At 31.9% G+C, this 17,332-nt stretch overlaps 2 protein-coding genes across 2 annotated transcripts in view; both read right to left on the bottom strand.

The window, feature by feature from the left end:
* Positions 1 to 338: 338 nt before the first annotated feature.
* Bma-pcm-1.1 (Uncharacterized protein) lies at positions 339 to 2,103 on the bottom strand (the record flags this gene model as incomplete). Its single annotated transcript, XM_001901623.1, has 5 exons — positions 339 to 518; positions 827 to 1,033; positions 1,249 to 1,353; positions 1,594 to 1,730; positions 2,052 to 2,103. The coding sequence occupies 5 exons, from the start codon at positions 2,101 to 2,103 to the stop codon at positions 339 to 341; spliced, it is 681 nt and encodes a 226-aa protein (XP_001901658.1).
* A 1,428-nt stretch (positions 2,104 to 3,531) lies between these two features.
* Bm7350 (Uncharacterized protein) overlaps positions 3,532 to 17,332 on the bottom strand; it is a gene marked incomplete at both ends in the record, with an annotated part of 28,654 nt that continues 14,853 nt past the window's right edge. The window contains 38 exons of the mRNA XM_043082049.1: positions 3,532 to 3,672; positions 3,996 to 4,167; positions 4,605 to 4,707; positions 4,809 to 4,968; positions 5,211 to 5,307; positions 5,456 to 5,663; positions 5,890 to 5,959; positions 6,135 to 6,318; positions 6,444 to 6,528; positions 6,977 to 7,042; positions 7,290 to 7,461; positions 7,566 to 7,777; positions 8,170 to 8,393; positions 8,657 to 8,801; positions 8,970 to 9,072; positions 9,291 to 9,418; positions 9,890 to 10,057; positions 10,387 to 10,585; positions 10,940 to 11,121; positions 11,183 to 11,365; positions 11,499 to 11,568; positions 11,805 to 11,941; positions 12,057 to 12,221; positions 12,406 to 12,546; positions 12,725 to 12,839; positions 13,215 to 13,472; positions 13,750 to 13,898; positions 13,969 to 14,148; positions 14,274 to 14,341; positions 14,434 to 14,572; positions 14,802 to 14,980; positions 15,179 to 15,293; positions 15,435 to 15,543; positions 15,750 to 15,881; positions 16,012 to 16,214; positions 16,408 to 16,544; positions 16,613 to 16,790; positions 17,053 to 17,208. Coding sequence (XP_042937983.1) covers positions 3,532 to 3,672; positions 3,996 to 4,167; positions 4,605 to 4,707; positions 4,809 to 4,968; positions 5,211 to 5,307; positions 5,456 to 5,663; positions 5,890 to 5,959; positions 6,135 to 6,318; positions 6,444 to 6,528; positions 6,977 to 7,042; positions 7,290 to 7,461; positions 7,566 to 7,777; positions 8,170 to 8,393; positions 8,657 to 8,801; positions 8,970 to 9,072; positions 9,291 to 9,418; positions 9,890 to 10,057; positions 10,387 to 10,585; positions 10,940 to 11,121; positions 11,183 to 11,365; positions 11,499 to 11,568; positions 11,805 to 11,941; positions 12,057 to 12,221; positions 12,406 to 12,546; positions 12,725 to 12,839; positions 13,215 to 13,472; positions 13,750 to 13,898; positions 13,969 to 14,148; positions 14,274 to 14,341; positions 14,434 to 14,572; positions 14,802 to 14,980; positions 15,179 to 15,293; positions 15,435 to 15,543; positions 15,750 to 15,881; positions 16,012 to 16,214; positions 16,408 to 16,544; positions 16,613 to 16,790; positions 17,053 to 17,208 — 5,633 coding nt within the window. The remainder of the gene's footprint in view (positions 3,673 to 3,995; positions 4,168 to 4,604; positions 4,708 to 4,808; positions 4,969 to 5,210; positions 5,308 to 5,455; positions 5,664 to 5,889; positions 5,960 to 6,134; positions 6,319 to 6,443; positions 6,529 to 6,976; positions 7,043 to 7,289; positions 7,462 to 7,565; positions 7,778 to 8,169; positions 8,394 to 8,656; positions 8,802 to 8,969; positions 9,073 to 9,290; positions 9,419 to 9,889; positions 10,058 to 10,386; positions 10,586 to 10,939; positions 11,122 to 11,182; positions 11,366 to 11,498; positions 11,569 to 11,804; positions 11,942 to 12,056; positions 12,222 to 12,405; positions 12,547 to 12,724; positions 12,840 to 13,214; positions 13,473 to 13,749; positions 13,899 to 13,968; positions 14,149 to 14,273; positions 14,342 to 14,433; positions 14,573 to 14,801; positions 14,981 to 15,178; positions 15,294 to 15,434; positions 15,544 to 15,749; positions 15,882 to 16,011; positions 16,215 to 16,407; positions 16,545 to 16,612; positions 16,791 to 17,052; positions 17,209 to 17,332) is intronic.

Here is a 17,332-nt window from a genome sequence, read left to right as displayed (position 1 = left end):
ATCGGGTTCATTATAAAAATATTTAAGTACAAGTAATGAAAGATCGCTACACCAGCACATCAATACACACAATAATTTAATTAAGGAAATCATTGAGCTGAAAGGTTGAAGAATTAGATGAAAACAAAGCTGAAAAGATAAATGAATTAGGATGTAATCTTAAGAAGTAAGAAGTCATGGAACATACAACTTAATATAATAGAAGATGACTTGATAGAGCCTGGTTGCCTCCTCAAAAAATCTAATGAGTCGACAAAGGCTTTTATTTAATAATTACAATCCAATTAATCCATCTATACGGAACACACATTGTTAATCAAACTTATAAAGGAAGTTATCTAATTTAAATGGCCAAGTTGATATTTTCTGTCTGTAAGAGGGACAAATAGAACATCAAATAATTCTTCAATTTTTACATTACCATTTAAATCTTTATCAACCTGAACAAAATGCTGATCACTGAAAACTTCACCTACTGGAATGATCATCCGACCACCTGGAGCAAGCTGTTCCACCAACTGAAAGTTCCAAATCTTTCAGTTTTTGTTGGTAGATTTGAAATAATCAAAGGTAACTAGAATGAACCATCTTGCTTAACATGAAGCAGTGTATTCTTGTGTGCTTGAGCTTCTGATACATTGAAAACAGTTATGCATATTATATGCGGATCTCTCAATATGAGAATCTTCAAGCCAATCAATTTTGTTACAATTAAAAATAATTACATCATCAAATACGAACAATATTTTCCTTTAAAAATGAGTCTGGTGACAAAATAAACCAAAGCGAATTTCGTATTAAACTGCATATATCATAATCAACTTACTATATCGGGAAGTTTCGGTGCAGCAGCACCAACATGAATAGCCATATATGGAGCACCAGCTCTGTATCCATTACGACCATCGCCTGTAACCATTGTTATTCGTCCATCCATAAGCAGATCGCTATGGTGCTTATTAATGTTACTGATCGAAAGATCTATAAGTTCCTTGATGTGATCAATGCCAATCACTCTTCCTTTTCTACCAACCTCAAAATCGATTGAGCATATGTGTAAAAAAGTAATAACAAACAGAAACTTACAATAATTCATAGTACTAAGCATTTCACAGCAAAATTCATGAAACTTTAGGGTTTTGCGGACAGGTACCTAATTTGCTTCGAGTAGTAAACTGAATTTCACAAAATTAAAGTTACATGTTTTTTATATTTGAATTTCTTATTGTAAAAAACGATAACACTTACCATAAGTGCCATGCAAACCGTCAAGTAGCCGGAACCGGAGCCAATATCCAGTACTGTGTGATCATCCCTCAAGTGATCATTCAAAAGTTCTAAAGCTAAAGCGTGCTGAAAACTACAAAAGGAAAAATAATTTGAAAAAGTTTTCATATTGTAACACTTCAATAGTGCAAAGGGAAACTGAAATAGAAAAAAGATGCAGACCCAGTGATCAATAAATCTCACCATTTCATAGCTGAACTAATGGCACATTATGAAATTACGGTATATTACCAATATTTATTCTTTTAAGTAATAATGAACTATAAATCTAGCAAAACGAAAGTGTACATAGAAGAGAATAATTACTATATGGGGAGCGCTAATAGTTGCACTGTATCCAATCTGTTGGGGGCAATCCTGATACGAATTCTGTGGACAAAAATCAGCCCGATCAACGCTCAGCATGACCTGCTCCACTCTATCGTTTTTGATATGCCCCACTTCTAAAAAGATAAAGAATCATCTCTTCAGTAATATTGGTCAATAAATGCTCAGTAGTATATGCCAAAAAAAATTTTAATCAAAGCTCATATCATACAAATACGGCTGTTATATTATATTATATAATATTATATTATATATGTTATATACTGGACTATATTATATTATTATTATTATTATTATATATATATAGTCAGACGTAAATTAGATAATGTAGGGAATATTCACCATATTAACCACCAGATTAATCTAGAAGCTCGATCCTCATATTATCACAACTGCTAGCACTATTAAATATACGTTACTTATTATTTGACGCTTACTTTTCAAAAAATCAACGAGTACTGCATTTGACGTATTTTGCGGGAATGACATCTTCAAAGATTAATATTAGTCATTAAAATAAATCAGTAATTCTTGTCTTCCAACAATCTAAAAATTAACTGCAGCAAATAACACTATGCAAAAGCGACAAAAGCACAATAAATCGCGAACCATTAACTAAATATCAGCGACATTCGGATAAAATCGAAAAGAATGATAAAAACCATTTAGCTTAACACTAACACATCACTGTAAAGCACATTTTTAACTCATGATACAATCAACTCAAGCATTCTTTTTTTTTTTCAATATGCGAACAACCGAATGCCTCCCAGAAAAGTCAAACAATGCTTTACAGTGAAAATGAAGTAATAAAAATAATTTTCTGCAATTTGATGCCATGAACAATAAGCATCAAAAGGATCACTCCTTTTTGTTCTTATTCAACTCATTTTCAAACCAACTACTTAATTGCAGCTATTTGCAAATACTGACAAAATTAAATAGGATGCAATTTTTGAGATCGGAGCATATTACTATCAAAGTTCTGAAAATTTTTATCTTTCATGAAAAGAAAAACTTGACACAATCATTCATTATAGAAAAATTACCGACTGGCTATGATATTGCCAAGATAATGACACAATTATGAAACTGTCATAATTGTTATGAATAGACAAATTAAATTTTTAGAAATCCACGAATTATGGATTAATAGTGAAGTCAAGTCATCCAAAACAATACAAATAGAAGTTCAAAAGAAGACCTATTTATTTAGTATTTCAGTTTTGCTATCAAAAAACGAATAAAGAAATTGGTCAGATAAAAACTGAACAAAAATGTACATAAAATGATTTGAGAGCTGAAAAGTGAAAATTTTGATACTGGAAGAGATGCATCCTTGCGTCACTATCACCTGCCCGCTATGCAAACAGATCTCAACGATATCTTTTGGCTCAATTTAGTACCTTCGGGCTCTTGGTCGGTTGGCTTATTTTTGGAGTAGGATTTTAATATTTCTGTATGTTGTAAAACATATGTTTCTTTTATAGCAGATTGACCACATTCATCTTTTATTGAGCTTTGGTGCATTTTCGCTTTGTCTTAATCATAATCTTGAGGGGAGAAAGTTGGAATACTACTTGATCCCTTAGACGTATCAAAAAGCCGTGGTACCACTAGCTGTTAAGTTATTCCGTCCACAGACAACTGGAATGAGTTTTTGTTAGTTCTCTGTTCTTGTTTTATTGTTTGGTTTTCAGTTCCAGTTTGCTCGATTGTATAACTGTAATTTACTATCAATGTGTGCACTTTAATATTTTCATAAGAATAGTTTTTGCAATGTGCACTTTGATATTTTTACACGAATAGTTTAAAAGGTATGCAAGAACAGTAAATTGGACAACATTTGAATTTGACAATATTATGTCTATCTATCATTGAGGAGTCAACATGACATCACAACAACAAATATTAAAATCACACTTGCATAATGTAATAATTCTCGCAAATCCACTCGACCCTGAATCCATCACCATTATCCGCTGTATCATCATCGGTATAAAATTCAAGAAGAGTTGAAGTACCCGGCTCAACAGGTATCTCTTTCGGCAAAGTCACCTGGAAGAAACATCACTTGAATATAAAATATCTTCATATTTTCACTAATTTTAATTTATTTTGATATTAGAGAGCAAGCTCATTGAACTTCCATAATATAATTTCCTTCTTTAACTTTGCATAATACCACTCACTGATCCCTTCTTCCCTCTTGCGTCTAATTTAATTTCCCTCTCGTTTCTATTATACTGCATATAACAAATGGGAAGGCTTTGCAATTTTTAAACTTTAAGTTTTAATTTAAATGTGCAAAATATTAAGTCAAACATGAAGAAATACACTATAAAAACGTAAATGGCGATTATTAAACAACAAAATCTTACAGCATCTCTGCATGGAAGATAACTGAGCGGTATATTTTCGGATCCTTCAGCTCCGATCTCACCCAGCACTAGATGATCACCTTCAGTGCATTCACCATTAATGTTTTTTCCAAAATCCATCGTTAATAGAATTAATTTACATTTGTGGCCATTCGGTGGATCAATCCTCCATCTGTAATATTGTTTTTCAAAGACAGTAGCATACGATCAGTTCAGCAATATTATTAACAAAGTGCAAGCAAGTAACGGAGCATTCCCCTATTTGTGACGCAACTATTCATCAGATATTGCGGAACACAAGATCTCGAAGAACTATTTCAATCCAGTTACGTTACAATTTATGCATATGATGATGGGGGAATTAAATTACTTATTTAGTCCTCATGATTGCTTATAAACTCATATGATTATTTATAACTACTTATATATAAGAAGTCCTTATAAATACTTATAAACTTATTTAGATTGTTAAAATCATTACAAAAAGTGGAATTCAACGTTGAGATTACTAAAAAAAAAAAAAAAACGGAAGAAAATCAAGAAGCCTATACTTGTGAGGAAATTCTCTACTCACCACATCTGCAGGCTATTTGAAGATTTATAAAATACCTCATCCTCTGTCGATTCTTATATCCTGGATAGCCAACATTTGTTATTGCACCTTGAGGCTCACTTATGATACCAAAATCGTAGTACACAAATGACAGACTGTCTACAAAAGTTGTTGATTATAATTCAAGCTTGAATTTAATAGTGGAATTTGAAATGTGTTATTCTGCGTGGCAATTAAAACATAAAATTCACAACTCGAACCTGATGGTCGAACAGTATAATAATAGGCATCATATCCTCCAGGTGCCATTGTACTATCACTTTTGAAATAAATTTCTAATGTGTTACTAGAGCTGAGAAAGCTGGGCGGGAGTTTATAATCGCAATATCGTTCTGTTCGATTTTCGAAGGAATCAATTATCTGTATTAGGAAACCAATATAATACTTTAATGGATCATGAACACAAAAGCTTCTAGAAAATATTCAGACTCATTACGAAAAAACGTCGCGGTGAAATCAATTTTCGTAATCAATTTTAATTCGTCAAATTCTGTGGTCTAGAAATAAAGGTGGAACTTTTAGTCTACTGGCTTCTGTGAGTTGTAATTATGAACTGATATATTTGCTTCAGGTCAAAATATTGGGAAGTAGCAGTATTTCACCTCGACATAGTCATATTCACAGAATTCATTCCTGTAAAGGCCACTATACTGATCAATTACATTTTGAAACGGTCCAAAATTTCTTTCACCGGTTAACCTGAACAATTTTTTACCAATTCCATGAATAATTACGAATGTTTATATACCTGATGGAGATGTATTAGCAAAATCTATTGAAAATTTAATTTTGCACTAAAATAAATAATAATACGAAATAACATGATTGGAAGCAAGCAAAGACAAACATTTCCCGGATAGAAGTAGACAGTTGACCATTAAACGATCGGCGAACTTTTTCCAGCTTGAAATCCTTAAAAACCAAAAATATCTGATAACCGGTTAAAGCCGTTAAGGTAGTATAGCAGGAGCTATTATGGTCGTAAGGATTTGGATAATTTGGACTTGTTATATGACCGGTCATCGATTGTTGGGTGGCGATTACTCGATTACATGCTGCAAAAATTAGTTTACAATCATGTAACACATATTAAAATAAACGACTCTTGAAAAATACTTTTGTCTTTCATTTCTCTCTCTTTTCCTTTCTCTTAATATGCTTTCTTAAATAAACAAACAATGTCCTATTATGATGTCAGTTGAAAACATTCTTGGGAATTTTCGAGATTCACAAATAAAATTTTAGGTAGATTTTGCAACCAAAGCTGGCACAAGGACTAACAATTAAGCGTTTGATAAGAGAGGCGAAATCTGGCGGTATGCTCGCTCTGCAGAATTGCCGATATTGTTATCTGAACTTACAAAATATTTTCCTTAACAAAAGATTTTGAAAAAAAAAATTATAATATCTAATTGGCATGCTATAATTAACCATGACAATAAGAACTTTCATTGTACTCAAAGGTGCCATTATAAAAGCTATAGATAGTATCGTCACTTCTTTTTCAAGTGATCAAATGTTTTTACCTGAATAACACTTGTCCCTGAAATGAAATCAGCCGGAAGCGTACTACCACAAAGTCTAACAATCTGTAGTCCATTACTAGTGTCACGACAAGCAGGATGATGACAATCAGCAGGTGTGCCAGCATCACGTATTTCCATGTATTCGTCGGTACAATCGGGCGTTAGAGAAGGAAATGAGAACTGGCTAAAGAATAATAAACCATATTAAGCATGTAAAGAAAAAAATGAAATCCAATATTCAAAATTTTTTTGGAAACAGCGAATTTAAAAAATTATCAAAGTTTACAGAAATATTACAAAATATTGAACCTAAATTCAACTCGTAGGGGCATTCGCTCTTTTGAATAAATTATCCAACGACAACGCTGATGTTTAGGGAATATTCGTGTAAGCACTGAAATTTGTAAAAGCGGTAAACTACAGAATTGCATGGTCTCAGGTTAATGCTGTCTTGATATAAATGTTCGCTTTTATAAATTCAAACATATTTTGCCTATTATTTTTAGTATCTCGAATTATATTTTTTATCTCGAATTAGTATCTCGAAAATGAAAAAAAAAAAGTGAAAAAAAAATGAAAAAAAAAAAAAAAAAAAAAAAAAAAAACGAAATTTGAAAAAAAAAAATGAAAAAAAAAAAAAAAAACGAAATTTTAGTATCTCGAATTAGTATCTCGAAAATGAAAAAAAAGTACCACAAGATTCAAACAATCCTTAATACCTTAAATCACTCATTTCTCATTGAACAGTAATCGAAATCTTTAAAAAGTACCAAATACCTATTAAAAAGCCGAAAAAAGTAATGTAAAGTAATTACAGTAATGTAACAACACATATATCTTACTTTTTTCACTTTCATATTGAAGTTCAGAAGGCTCAGTGGCAGCAGTTCTTCGACCTCCACATGGTGCTATAATGATTGCATTTCTCAATTTTCTTGAATTAATAGGTGAAATCAAAAAAATAGAATTTCACCTGTAATCAAAAACTGTAATACAACTGGTCATTTAAAAACTCCACAAATGTAAAACATAGTAAGTTCAACATTGTTGTAAATAATACTTCTTTTTTAATATGGATGAACGAAATGGAAGAACAATGATTTTAAAATAAAGCAAAATATTGGCGATATGTTTTTCGAGAACTCAAAAACATACCTGTAATAGTTTTGAATTCCATCGTAAATCCTTTGAATGTTTTGTCGGAATCTGACTCGAAATAAATGTGCAGGACACGATAAGAGCTTTTCATAATCAAAGGAAGTTGTTCTACAATTTTGCATGTGTTTGATAGTAGCATAGGGGAAATCGTCTTATAACCGTCATAAACCTGAAAATTTTGAGATTATTTTTAAAACTGTGATAGCGAATCTAGATGAGGATCAAGTAGAGTGATACTATAACTTTTAAGGCATTTATAACAAATATTTATACCGCAATGTAATCATAGCAACGTCCTGTTTCCGCATCAGGCGCTTCCAATTCTAAATCTTTTAGTCGCATTTCCAGAATTTTTCCTGTCGGTGCCTTCAGTGTCCAACCACAGCGTAAAAAATTGTAATACTGGCCTGTTTTTGGATTCAGAGGTGCTATGAGCTCATAACTATTATTAACATTGATCTCTCCACCACATCCTCCATCTGGACCTAAACTAACAGAAATTTCTATATAAATCCAGAAGTAGAAATACCTACATTTTAAATACACAGAGTTCTAAAATATAACTAGAAAATAACTGGTTAAACATTTTCGGTGACAGTCAATCCAGAATCTAATAACATATGCAAGAAATCACTATAATAAAATAGTAAAAATAATCGTTCTTCTAATATAATAAGAAAAAAATTATGATAAAAAAATAATCATTCTTCTTTAAAAAAGAATTTGTATTGTCTCAATTCACTACTTTCCTTTCCCCAACCAATATTCTATATACATAGAATACACCTTGTTTTAAAGTAACTGTTTTGCACCAAATAATTGTCTCACTGAAGTAATTCAGTTGCCAAAAAAATAAAGACAGAGAGAAGAAACACACCAAGAGATGCAGTTGCAATAATTCTGAATCCTCCTCTATTAGCACTTCTATCCGAATAAAATCTTACAACCAGGAATCGACCAGTTGTTGACAGTTGACTGGAAGGGACGACTGCGCCACAGAATTTACCCATGCTAGTTGCATTGCTAATTTGTGAACCATCGAAGAACTCCACAAAATCAAATAAACAGTCAGATGATTCTTCCAAATCCAAATGTGTGTGTCTAAAGGCTATGTGTCACTTCATCTGTATGGTAGATTAACTGTCAAAAGCATGATTTAGCGAATTTAAGTGAAATTTATTAAGCAGCCAAAATTCCATAACGATATTTGCTCATTAACAGAAGTTAGCGGATGCTATTGTCTCTTTCACTTGAGAAAATTGCAAATAAAATAATCCTATATGACTTTGTTAATGTGTCAGAAGTTGCTCAACAAACTAATAACTTATAGACTAAGTAGAAAGAATTTTCTAAATAAAACTTACTTAATGCTAATAACCCTTTTTTCAGGAGCAGATATGTTCCAAACACAGTCGAGATTATGATGATATGGCAAAGGGAAACCAGGCGACGAAATAACTACTGACATCAGTTCTTTTTCTTCTTTAAAGTTAATTTCGCCGCCGCATTCTATAAAGTAAATCGAACTGATTCGTAAAATAAAAAGTAAAGATAATAACATATTTTTTAAAATATCAATATCCTCTGACCTTTTTGATGCGGTTGAAACATTAGTAAGAAGCAATACTTGTGTTTTAAAATAATCAACTCATTTTTTGAAATAATGGAATTATTTACTTGACAAAGCATATGATATTTTGAAACCACGGCGATGTTTACGACGATTAAGAAGATCCTCAAACACTGATGTATTTGACACGAAACGAACACCTACTGGTCCCTGAAATTTCTTTACTTTTTATCAAAAAGCTCAACAGTTGATCAAAAAAGTTTCAAACATGTTCTAAACATATTATAAGTGAAAAAATTTACATGAAAAGTAGCTGAAGAATTTCTCGTATTTCATTCAAAAAATTTATTTCATTGAATTTTTACACATTCTTTTACTATTTTATAGTGATGCTAAATATACGCTTTCAACAAAGAAGTCGAGCTTACTTTAACAGATATGGGTGCTATTTCACTGCTTATATCACTATTAGCACAAAATGTATCAATAACACGTTTTGCTGAAATATCTCTTAGCTCCAAGAAATCTGTATTGCATGGCTGTCGACTGTAATCGTCTGAAATTTTTAAGTTCAAAGTAAAATAGGACTATAGTATGACAAAAATTTTCAATACAAGCATGTATTGACTATTTGTACTATTCCCAGTCAAGAATTTTTAGTCTACTTATAAGTCTACTATTATGTCTGGCTATGTCAGATAATAAACATATTTCCTAAGTTTCACTTTTTAACAATTGATTTATCAACTGAAAGCCTTCTCGATACTATGATTAAGGGGAAACAGCAGTCACAACACGCATGTACCTATATGCACAATATATACTGAATATTGAGATAATTCAAAAAATTTAAATAACACTGAATACTGAATATTGAAATAAGGTTTTTTTTGTACAATAAAATAAGACTTTCCGGAAGTATCAAATAATTTGATGGAGAGCAAATAACACTGTCAAAACTGATAGTTGGCGTGGAAAAAAAGAAAAATTTTGCAATAAACTTTGAAATAAAATAGAATGAGCTCACAAATATAAGGATCAAGCTCCAGGTCAAGAATCCTTAATGTGATTATAAGTGTACCATCGTATTCCGGCTCTATTAAATAATCACATTCCATGTCTTCATTTGGGTAAAAACGCGGGTAATGGGGTGATGTAACCACACCATGATTCAATCGAAAAGTAGTACCACACTCTAAAATATTCAATCACAATAATGTGATGATAACAGATAAGCAACAAAAGTTATTTATTAATGCATATATTTGATTGATGTAAGTAAAGAGATGTATAATAAGTAAAAGATGTGCTCACAATCGAAACTTAAATTTAATATTTCATTTGCTTTTCTTTTCCATTTTCACTTATTCTTATACTCTACATAATTATACAGAAATAATTGACTGATATTTTACAGTGATCCCACATTTGGGGTAGTAAAAGGCAAATTCCTTCATCTTTCATATACAGTTTCCTAATCTGGCATCATTATTGAAAAAAAAAAAAGTGAAACGGTTCCAGAACCTGATTTCCATGTTATGTTGAATCCTTTTCCTGTTATTTTGCCATCCGATTTAAATTCGATTTTGATACGATTACTTTCTGAATGAAATACAGGAGGTGTTTCGTATCCACAAATCTTCTTTAGCTCTTCTTCATGATCAAACATGAAGTAATATCCTCCAACTGGTGCTATAGCCCTTGAGTGATGTTCCTGGCTTATCTAAGGTAAAATATTTAAATTTCATAAAAAAACTAAAGGTTGTAAACTGAAGTTATTGTAACTGTCAATTCAAAATAAAAGATTTGGATAATATAAATATTATGATTTATGATTAAGTAAAATGAAACTGAAGTAATGCTATGCTTTATCATAGCTCTTCATTTTGTATTGAGGAAAAATCCGACAATAAAATGATAATGAATCTTTGTGAAGAAAATCTCGGACAGAGAAATAGTGTCACAGTTTCATAACCGAAAGCACCTTGTCTCAAGTTATGATTGAGATTAATATGTTTCACTTTACAAAACCTGGACAGAAATAAACTGATGAAATTTTAAGCTTTAAAATAACAACCTTAACGTAATCTTTGCTGCAATCATCTGATTGTTGTACGTCAAAACGATGGAAGTACAGTGCCACATGGTAGCCAAACGGTACCGAAATATCCCACAAACAGTATATATGATTAGGGTAATCCTGTGGATTTCTTGGGCTTATCACAGTACCTGTCATGCGGTTTGTTGTAAATCCACATTCTGTAAAATAGTAGTTTACAAGCAGACAAAAAAAAATGTGTGTAACACAAAATAAACCTACCATCCTCAAAGCCAGAAAAACTGTATTCTAAACGAAATCCTCTGCGCTCAATAGACATATCCGTGAAAAAATAAAGTGTTAGGTAGCGTCCTCTTGATTTCACTTCTCTGAATCGATCTTGTATTGGTTCATCTTGTGGATTATTGCAGTACACATGCACTAATGATGCATCAGTACCACCTCCTAAAATAAGAACTCACTTTCATGCTCAGAAGATGTGTTTTGTTTTATTGTGCACAACAAGGCAATAAATTTCAGCTTTTGATGAAGAAAATGATAAAAAAAACCTTCTTCTTTATTAAAATATCACAATTACCTTCAAATAATTTCAAGAAATCGTGCTTGCATTCTACATTATATTCCAAATCCATATCAGTTATTTTAATCTAAAAACATATCTGATTTTAACTTATCAAACAGTTTCCCAATGCCTTATAAAAACCTGAAAACTAGAAAACTGAGCTATATTCCCGCGATAAGGCCAAAATTATTAAAAGATCTAAATTAAGTCTAAGCTATTCATACTTTTTCTGCTGTTAGTATATTTCCGCATACTTCATTATAATCAACTTAAGTTGCCACGTAAAATATCAGCTTTTTTCCACAAATGTTAAAGTCGAACCTTAACAATTTGTCCTTCAGGAGCTTTCAAACTCCAAACGCACTGAGTATCAGGTTCGTAAGTGCTGTTTTCCTTTCCATAAAAACCAGGACTTGTTAAAATACCCGATTCTGGGCCTTGAATCAAACCACCACAAGCTGTAATATTTTTTTTAAATTGTGAAGCAACGGTGGCACATCATATGAAAAGAAGAGATTTTGTGCCATTGATAATGATAAAATTAATTGATCATTTCAATGCATCAAAAGTTACGTAAGAACTGGACGGTGAGATTGAAAGAGATTGATGACAAATGCAATTTTTGGAAAACATGAATATCGAAACTTCTATGTGGTAATGCCACTGTGAAATTAGCAGTTTTTTTAAAGGATCCATCGCAAAAGCGTGCTTCGAAAGGCCATGGTTCATTACCAAGCGCTGAAATATTTCTTTAATCTTATTTTTTATAAACTTAGAGTACTGCATTATATAAAATGCTATTAATATTTAGGTAAAAACATTAAACCCACAAACTTCTAAGCAATTTCAAAACAGTAAATTACGGCGAATAACGACTGAATCATGTAGAGCAAAATATAACTAAGATTAGCAAGTTAATCACCTGTTACAAGTACATAGCTTTCAGTGTCCAAGCATCTACTATTAGGTTTCCAAAATGAATTTTCAGAGGAGGAAAAATTTTTGAAACGTAACACTGTAGTGCCTGCTACAAATTGTCGTTCTATGAGTAAGTGACAGTAATCTGAAATTAATGATAAGGAATTTTCCTTTTAATATAAAAATCAAACTCAATTTCGTGATCTTTAAAGAAATCATTTTAAAAAATTTCTACCCTTCCAACGAAACAAAGTAGTCATCAGAACATCTGAATAGCGTGACAAAATGAAGTAGTCCGATATTTTGAATGAAAAAATAAAGACCAATATCAGGTGATGTGGCGACGGAATATCTCGAAACGTCTACACTTTTCAGTTCAATTGTTTTATTCCGTCTCACATGATACATACATGCGTTTTCGTCGAATTCAGCTGGTACCTGAAAGTGAAATTACTTAATAAAAATTCGAAAACACAGCAAAATTTAAGTTCCTGTGCATAACCAGCTTGTTTATAAAAATCCACAAAACACAATATTTCTTTCATTGGATAATAATATTTCATTGGGTTTATTTGTTCAATAATTGACTGTCACTTATATTTCAACAAAATCAATGATGTAGCAGGGGCTCGAAGTTGATGGATTCAGAAAACGAAAGCATTAATTTTAAAAGTTTAAGATGTTCAGAAGGCACTGAATATTGCATATTGCAGACCAGTCGAAATCGAAAAGGTTTAGACTCATCAATTAATTTTTAATAACTAATGCAATTAATTTATATATACGATTGCATAGTTAGTAATAGAACAGTACCTTTAAGTAGGTAATTCGAAATGGAGCATAAACTTTCTCCGACGGTATTCCACGTTCCTTCATATTTTGTTTTTCGTACATAGCAGCTCGATCATCATAACGAATTGTGATTAAATCCGCCGTCGAAACAAACTGGGTTTCATTAAAACAAAAAATATGATCCACAAAACCATAGTAATCCACTGGCCTGTTCAGACCATTAGCGATATAAATATCCGGATAACAGCCAACTTCGTTGTATTTGGTCTGATAGAAATTCTTAAAAAATACAGTGAACTGGAATACTTGTTTAAATCATAAATTTGAAGCAGATGACTTTATCCTTTATTCTTGGTAAATCACAAAATGGAAAAAAAAAATGAAAAAAACAAGTGATAGATACGGCAATATAGATCAAATAATTAAATAAACTATCATCTGCTTATAGTTTCTGAAAGATTATAAAAGAAAAATCGTTTTGCAAAATAAGCTTATTTTTCTTAAAAAAATCTGAATGCCGAAGTTCGACCAAATTAAAAATCAATTAAAAATTCACCTCATGTTTCACGAATGCGAAATCAAAAACATAGCGGAAGCCTATTCCTGCTCGAAATGTCCAGTCACACATTATATGTGTCTGGAGCTGATTCGGATAACCCGGAGCGGTAATATAACCAGAGTCATCATTTACATCTCCTCCACATTCTGTAATAGAACTTCATAATTAATGTTCGATATTGATACAATTAAAGATTAATGTAAATAAAACTAGTACCTATTTTGCTGGGGACTAAACTGAGATGGAAACCACATTTCTTTTCCAAGCAAAACAAGCGATTCGATCGACCCACAGTATTATTTGATCGGAATGAAACAACCATAATATTTTGAGATGACGTAAAATGTTTACCACGTACTGCGTTGAATACACACACTGGTTTCAGAATGTATTCACCTAAAGATGTCTGGATCCTGTCTATTAATTTTTTATTTTAAAATAACTGCGGTTAGAAAAAAAGACAAGAAAATTTAAATCTAATTAATCTTTAATTCAAATAAAGATAAGAACAGCAAGATTACCACGTTCTCGTAGAGCAACACTGTCCTCTGTGCAATTTTCAGTAAATAAAATCCATAAATGATCGAACCTATAGATTAAATAACGATGACTTCATTCATAAATTATGATCTGATGGCCCTTACAACATTAAAGCAGTTAAATCAATGTTTAAATTGTTACGTTGCATTGACGTAGTGTCCTCGAGGGGCTACAACCGTCCAATCACAAGTAGCTTGGCTTGGATAAGGTTCGGGATAATTTGGACTAATAATCACACGATTTCCATTCATAGGAATAATTACACTACCACCACATGATGCTGAAAGTAATGTAAACAAGAAATAAGCCGAACGCAACCTTCGTGATTATTAAATTAAAGTTAGTGAAGTAGTGAAGTTAACTAATATTAAAAAGATTGTACTTTTCAAGTTTCAATTCAGCACTTACTTAAAAATTTTCACTTTGAATTTCTAGATAAGCGGTAAAATTCTGATCCTGATGAACACTAAGAGTGCCTCATAAAATTCTTTGTTTTTGAAAAACTGTACCGATTTCATAAGTAGCATTCCAACCCGAAAAATGAACGAATGAATCTGTCTGATACTGAATGTTCAAATAGGATCCAGTACTGAAAATAGTACTTGGTGGTTCTTTTCCACAGTATCGTCCAACTAACGGTGATAACTTTGAAGGTCCATCCCGAACCTCCAAGTAATTACCAGAACACCTATAATTTTACCAATCATTTGATAAATTTTGAAGCAAGAGAAATATACGCATTTTGCTTCTCTAAGTTCCACTTTTTCTCGTCTCGAAACACTAGTTTCTAGAATTAGTTTTGAAAGCACTGTCTTGAGACTATATTAGTTAACAACTTTAATCAAATTTAAAATCAATTTAGAAATTTTTTGATCGATATACATACACATCCTCCACCGAACTGTCTTCAAGATTGAAACTGATTGGATCAACAGTGAATTTTATGCGGTGTCCGCTCGGTGCGCTGATTGTCCAAATACAGTCCAAAGAATTCGGTGATGCTGCAAAGTAGTTTTCAAACATTCATTTACCATTTTCTAACAATACTTTTAGAAATGGGCAATGCCGCTCTAAATTTGAATTAAGATTTACTTTCAAAATGATATAGTACACTACACCGGAAAAAGAACATATATGCATACTTTTTGGAAATCCTGGCGAAGTGAGCACTTTCGGAAGATCGCCTTCAGTAAGAATAAGTCTATCTGAACTACAGTCATGAATTTGCTCCTTCAGTTGCAATTGAAAGCCCTGTATTTTTGAATTATAGTATAATTTAGAAATGCAGACATATTTTTATTACTTTAAATGAAAAACTAAATACAAAAGGACGAAAAGCGAATATAAGCAAGCCAGAGTAGAGGGAAACCTCTGTCCATCATTTCTAACCGAAAGAAATCCTTCTGTCCCTTACAAAAGGAAATTGGTAAAAGTTTAAAATAGCAAATATAAACAACTTTTCCCGTAGTATTTGAATCGGTTGCGAAACCAATAAAAAGTCTTCCATTTGAAAAAGTTTTATTCCATCCAGAAAGACTGCCACATAATCTATCATTGGCATTCCCGTCCGAATAGATAGGACTAGAGTGCTAAAAAGATCTAATTTTCTATAGAAATTAGAAAAAATCGATGGAAGAGGAAATATCTATAAAAAACTATAAAAAATTTCTTTTAAATTCACTATAATGAGAAGTTCAGCAGAACAAAGAAAAATTTTACCACAGTGATGCCATCCTTTTTACATGACGGACTCTCCTCAATATCCATAGTAAGAAATTTAGCCAAAATTGGTCGACTACTTTCTAACATAATTGACCATGAGCATGACAAATTGTTATTGTATTCATTTGGATAATTTGGACTTTGTATAGTCTGATCAAAAACACCCAGAGATATTGGTATGTAATCAAACGATTGACAAACTGAAACACATCCAGTTTGTGAAACACATAAATAATTCTAATTAGGCAACAAGAATTTCAAAATCAATAAAAATTCAAACAATTAATTTCGTTTGTAAAACTGCAACAAAAAATACAGAAAGAAACGATGAAATCTATAAAAGTAGTGATAATATTTCAGAGTAAAAGTGAAATTCGACACTACCAAACCTACCCAATTTGTATTCAATAACAAATCCTCGACCACCTCTATTCCGATCTGTCATGAAAAAGATTGTTACCGCTTCTTCCGAACTGAACAGCTCTTTCGTTCCCACATCTCTGTGTTTGCAAAACTTGACAACATTGCCACTGCAAATCATCGCATAAAATTCTCGAAGAATTTTTTAATAAGTTTTTAAAATCATGTCAAAACTTACACAAGTTGTCCATCATCATAACTAACACCGCTTAGATCTGATGAAATGGCAATATAGTCAAAGCGACAATCAATATGTTCCTCAAGGTCCATCGAAATTATTTTAAGCATGACACCAGCAAACATTGGCCTAATTATCGTCCATCGGCATTTTAAATTATTACCGTATCCCCCACGCCCTATATTAGTTGAAAGTAAATTTATGATCAGAAGAGATGCACAAAACTATCTCGAATAACAAAATTGGAAAAAGACATGAAATAGATTAGGACAATGATAAACATATTGTTTCACCGCGCAAATTAGTGATGTTTACATTCTATCACAAACTGTATCTGTCACAAAACTTTTTGACAGAATGTAAATATCCAAAAGATAATACCAAGATTTTTAATTGTATAGAAAAGTACGAGTAGAAATTGAAAATTGTAGCAAACTAACATCTCGAGAGACGGTACATATTAATGGATCGCCATACTTCTATAGTTGATGTAAGTGGAAGGGTGGTTGTGAATTTGCCATCTGTAGACATCCCACCAGGATTTGTAAGATATTGCGGATCAAATGTTGCCGTAAGGGTGCCACCGCAAGTGAATTCTATAATAGTATATTTTGAAAGTCTTCCGGCAGTTTTTAAAGGAATATTTAAAACATGTGCCAGTGTATATTTAAAATATATAACAATGTTTAAAACATCAGCCAGTGAATGAAAAGACTTAGT

This window comes from Brugia malayi, assembly GCF_000002995.4.
Source record: "Brugia malayi strain FR3 genome assembly, contig: Bm_v4_Chr4_scaffold_001, whole genome shotgun sequence".
NCBI lineage: Eukaryota > Metazoa > Nematoda > Chromadorea > Rhabditida > Onchocercidae > Brugia > Brugia malayi.
Note: the sequence above shows the minus strand (reverse complement) of the source record. Positions and strands in the feature narration are given on the sequence as shown.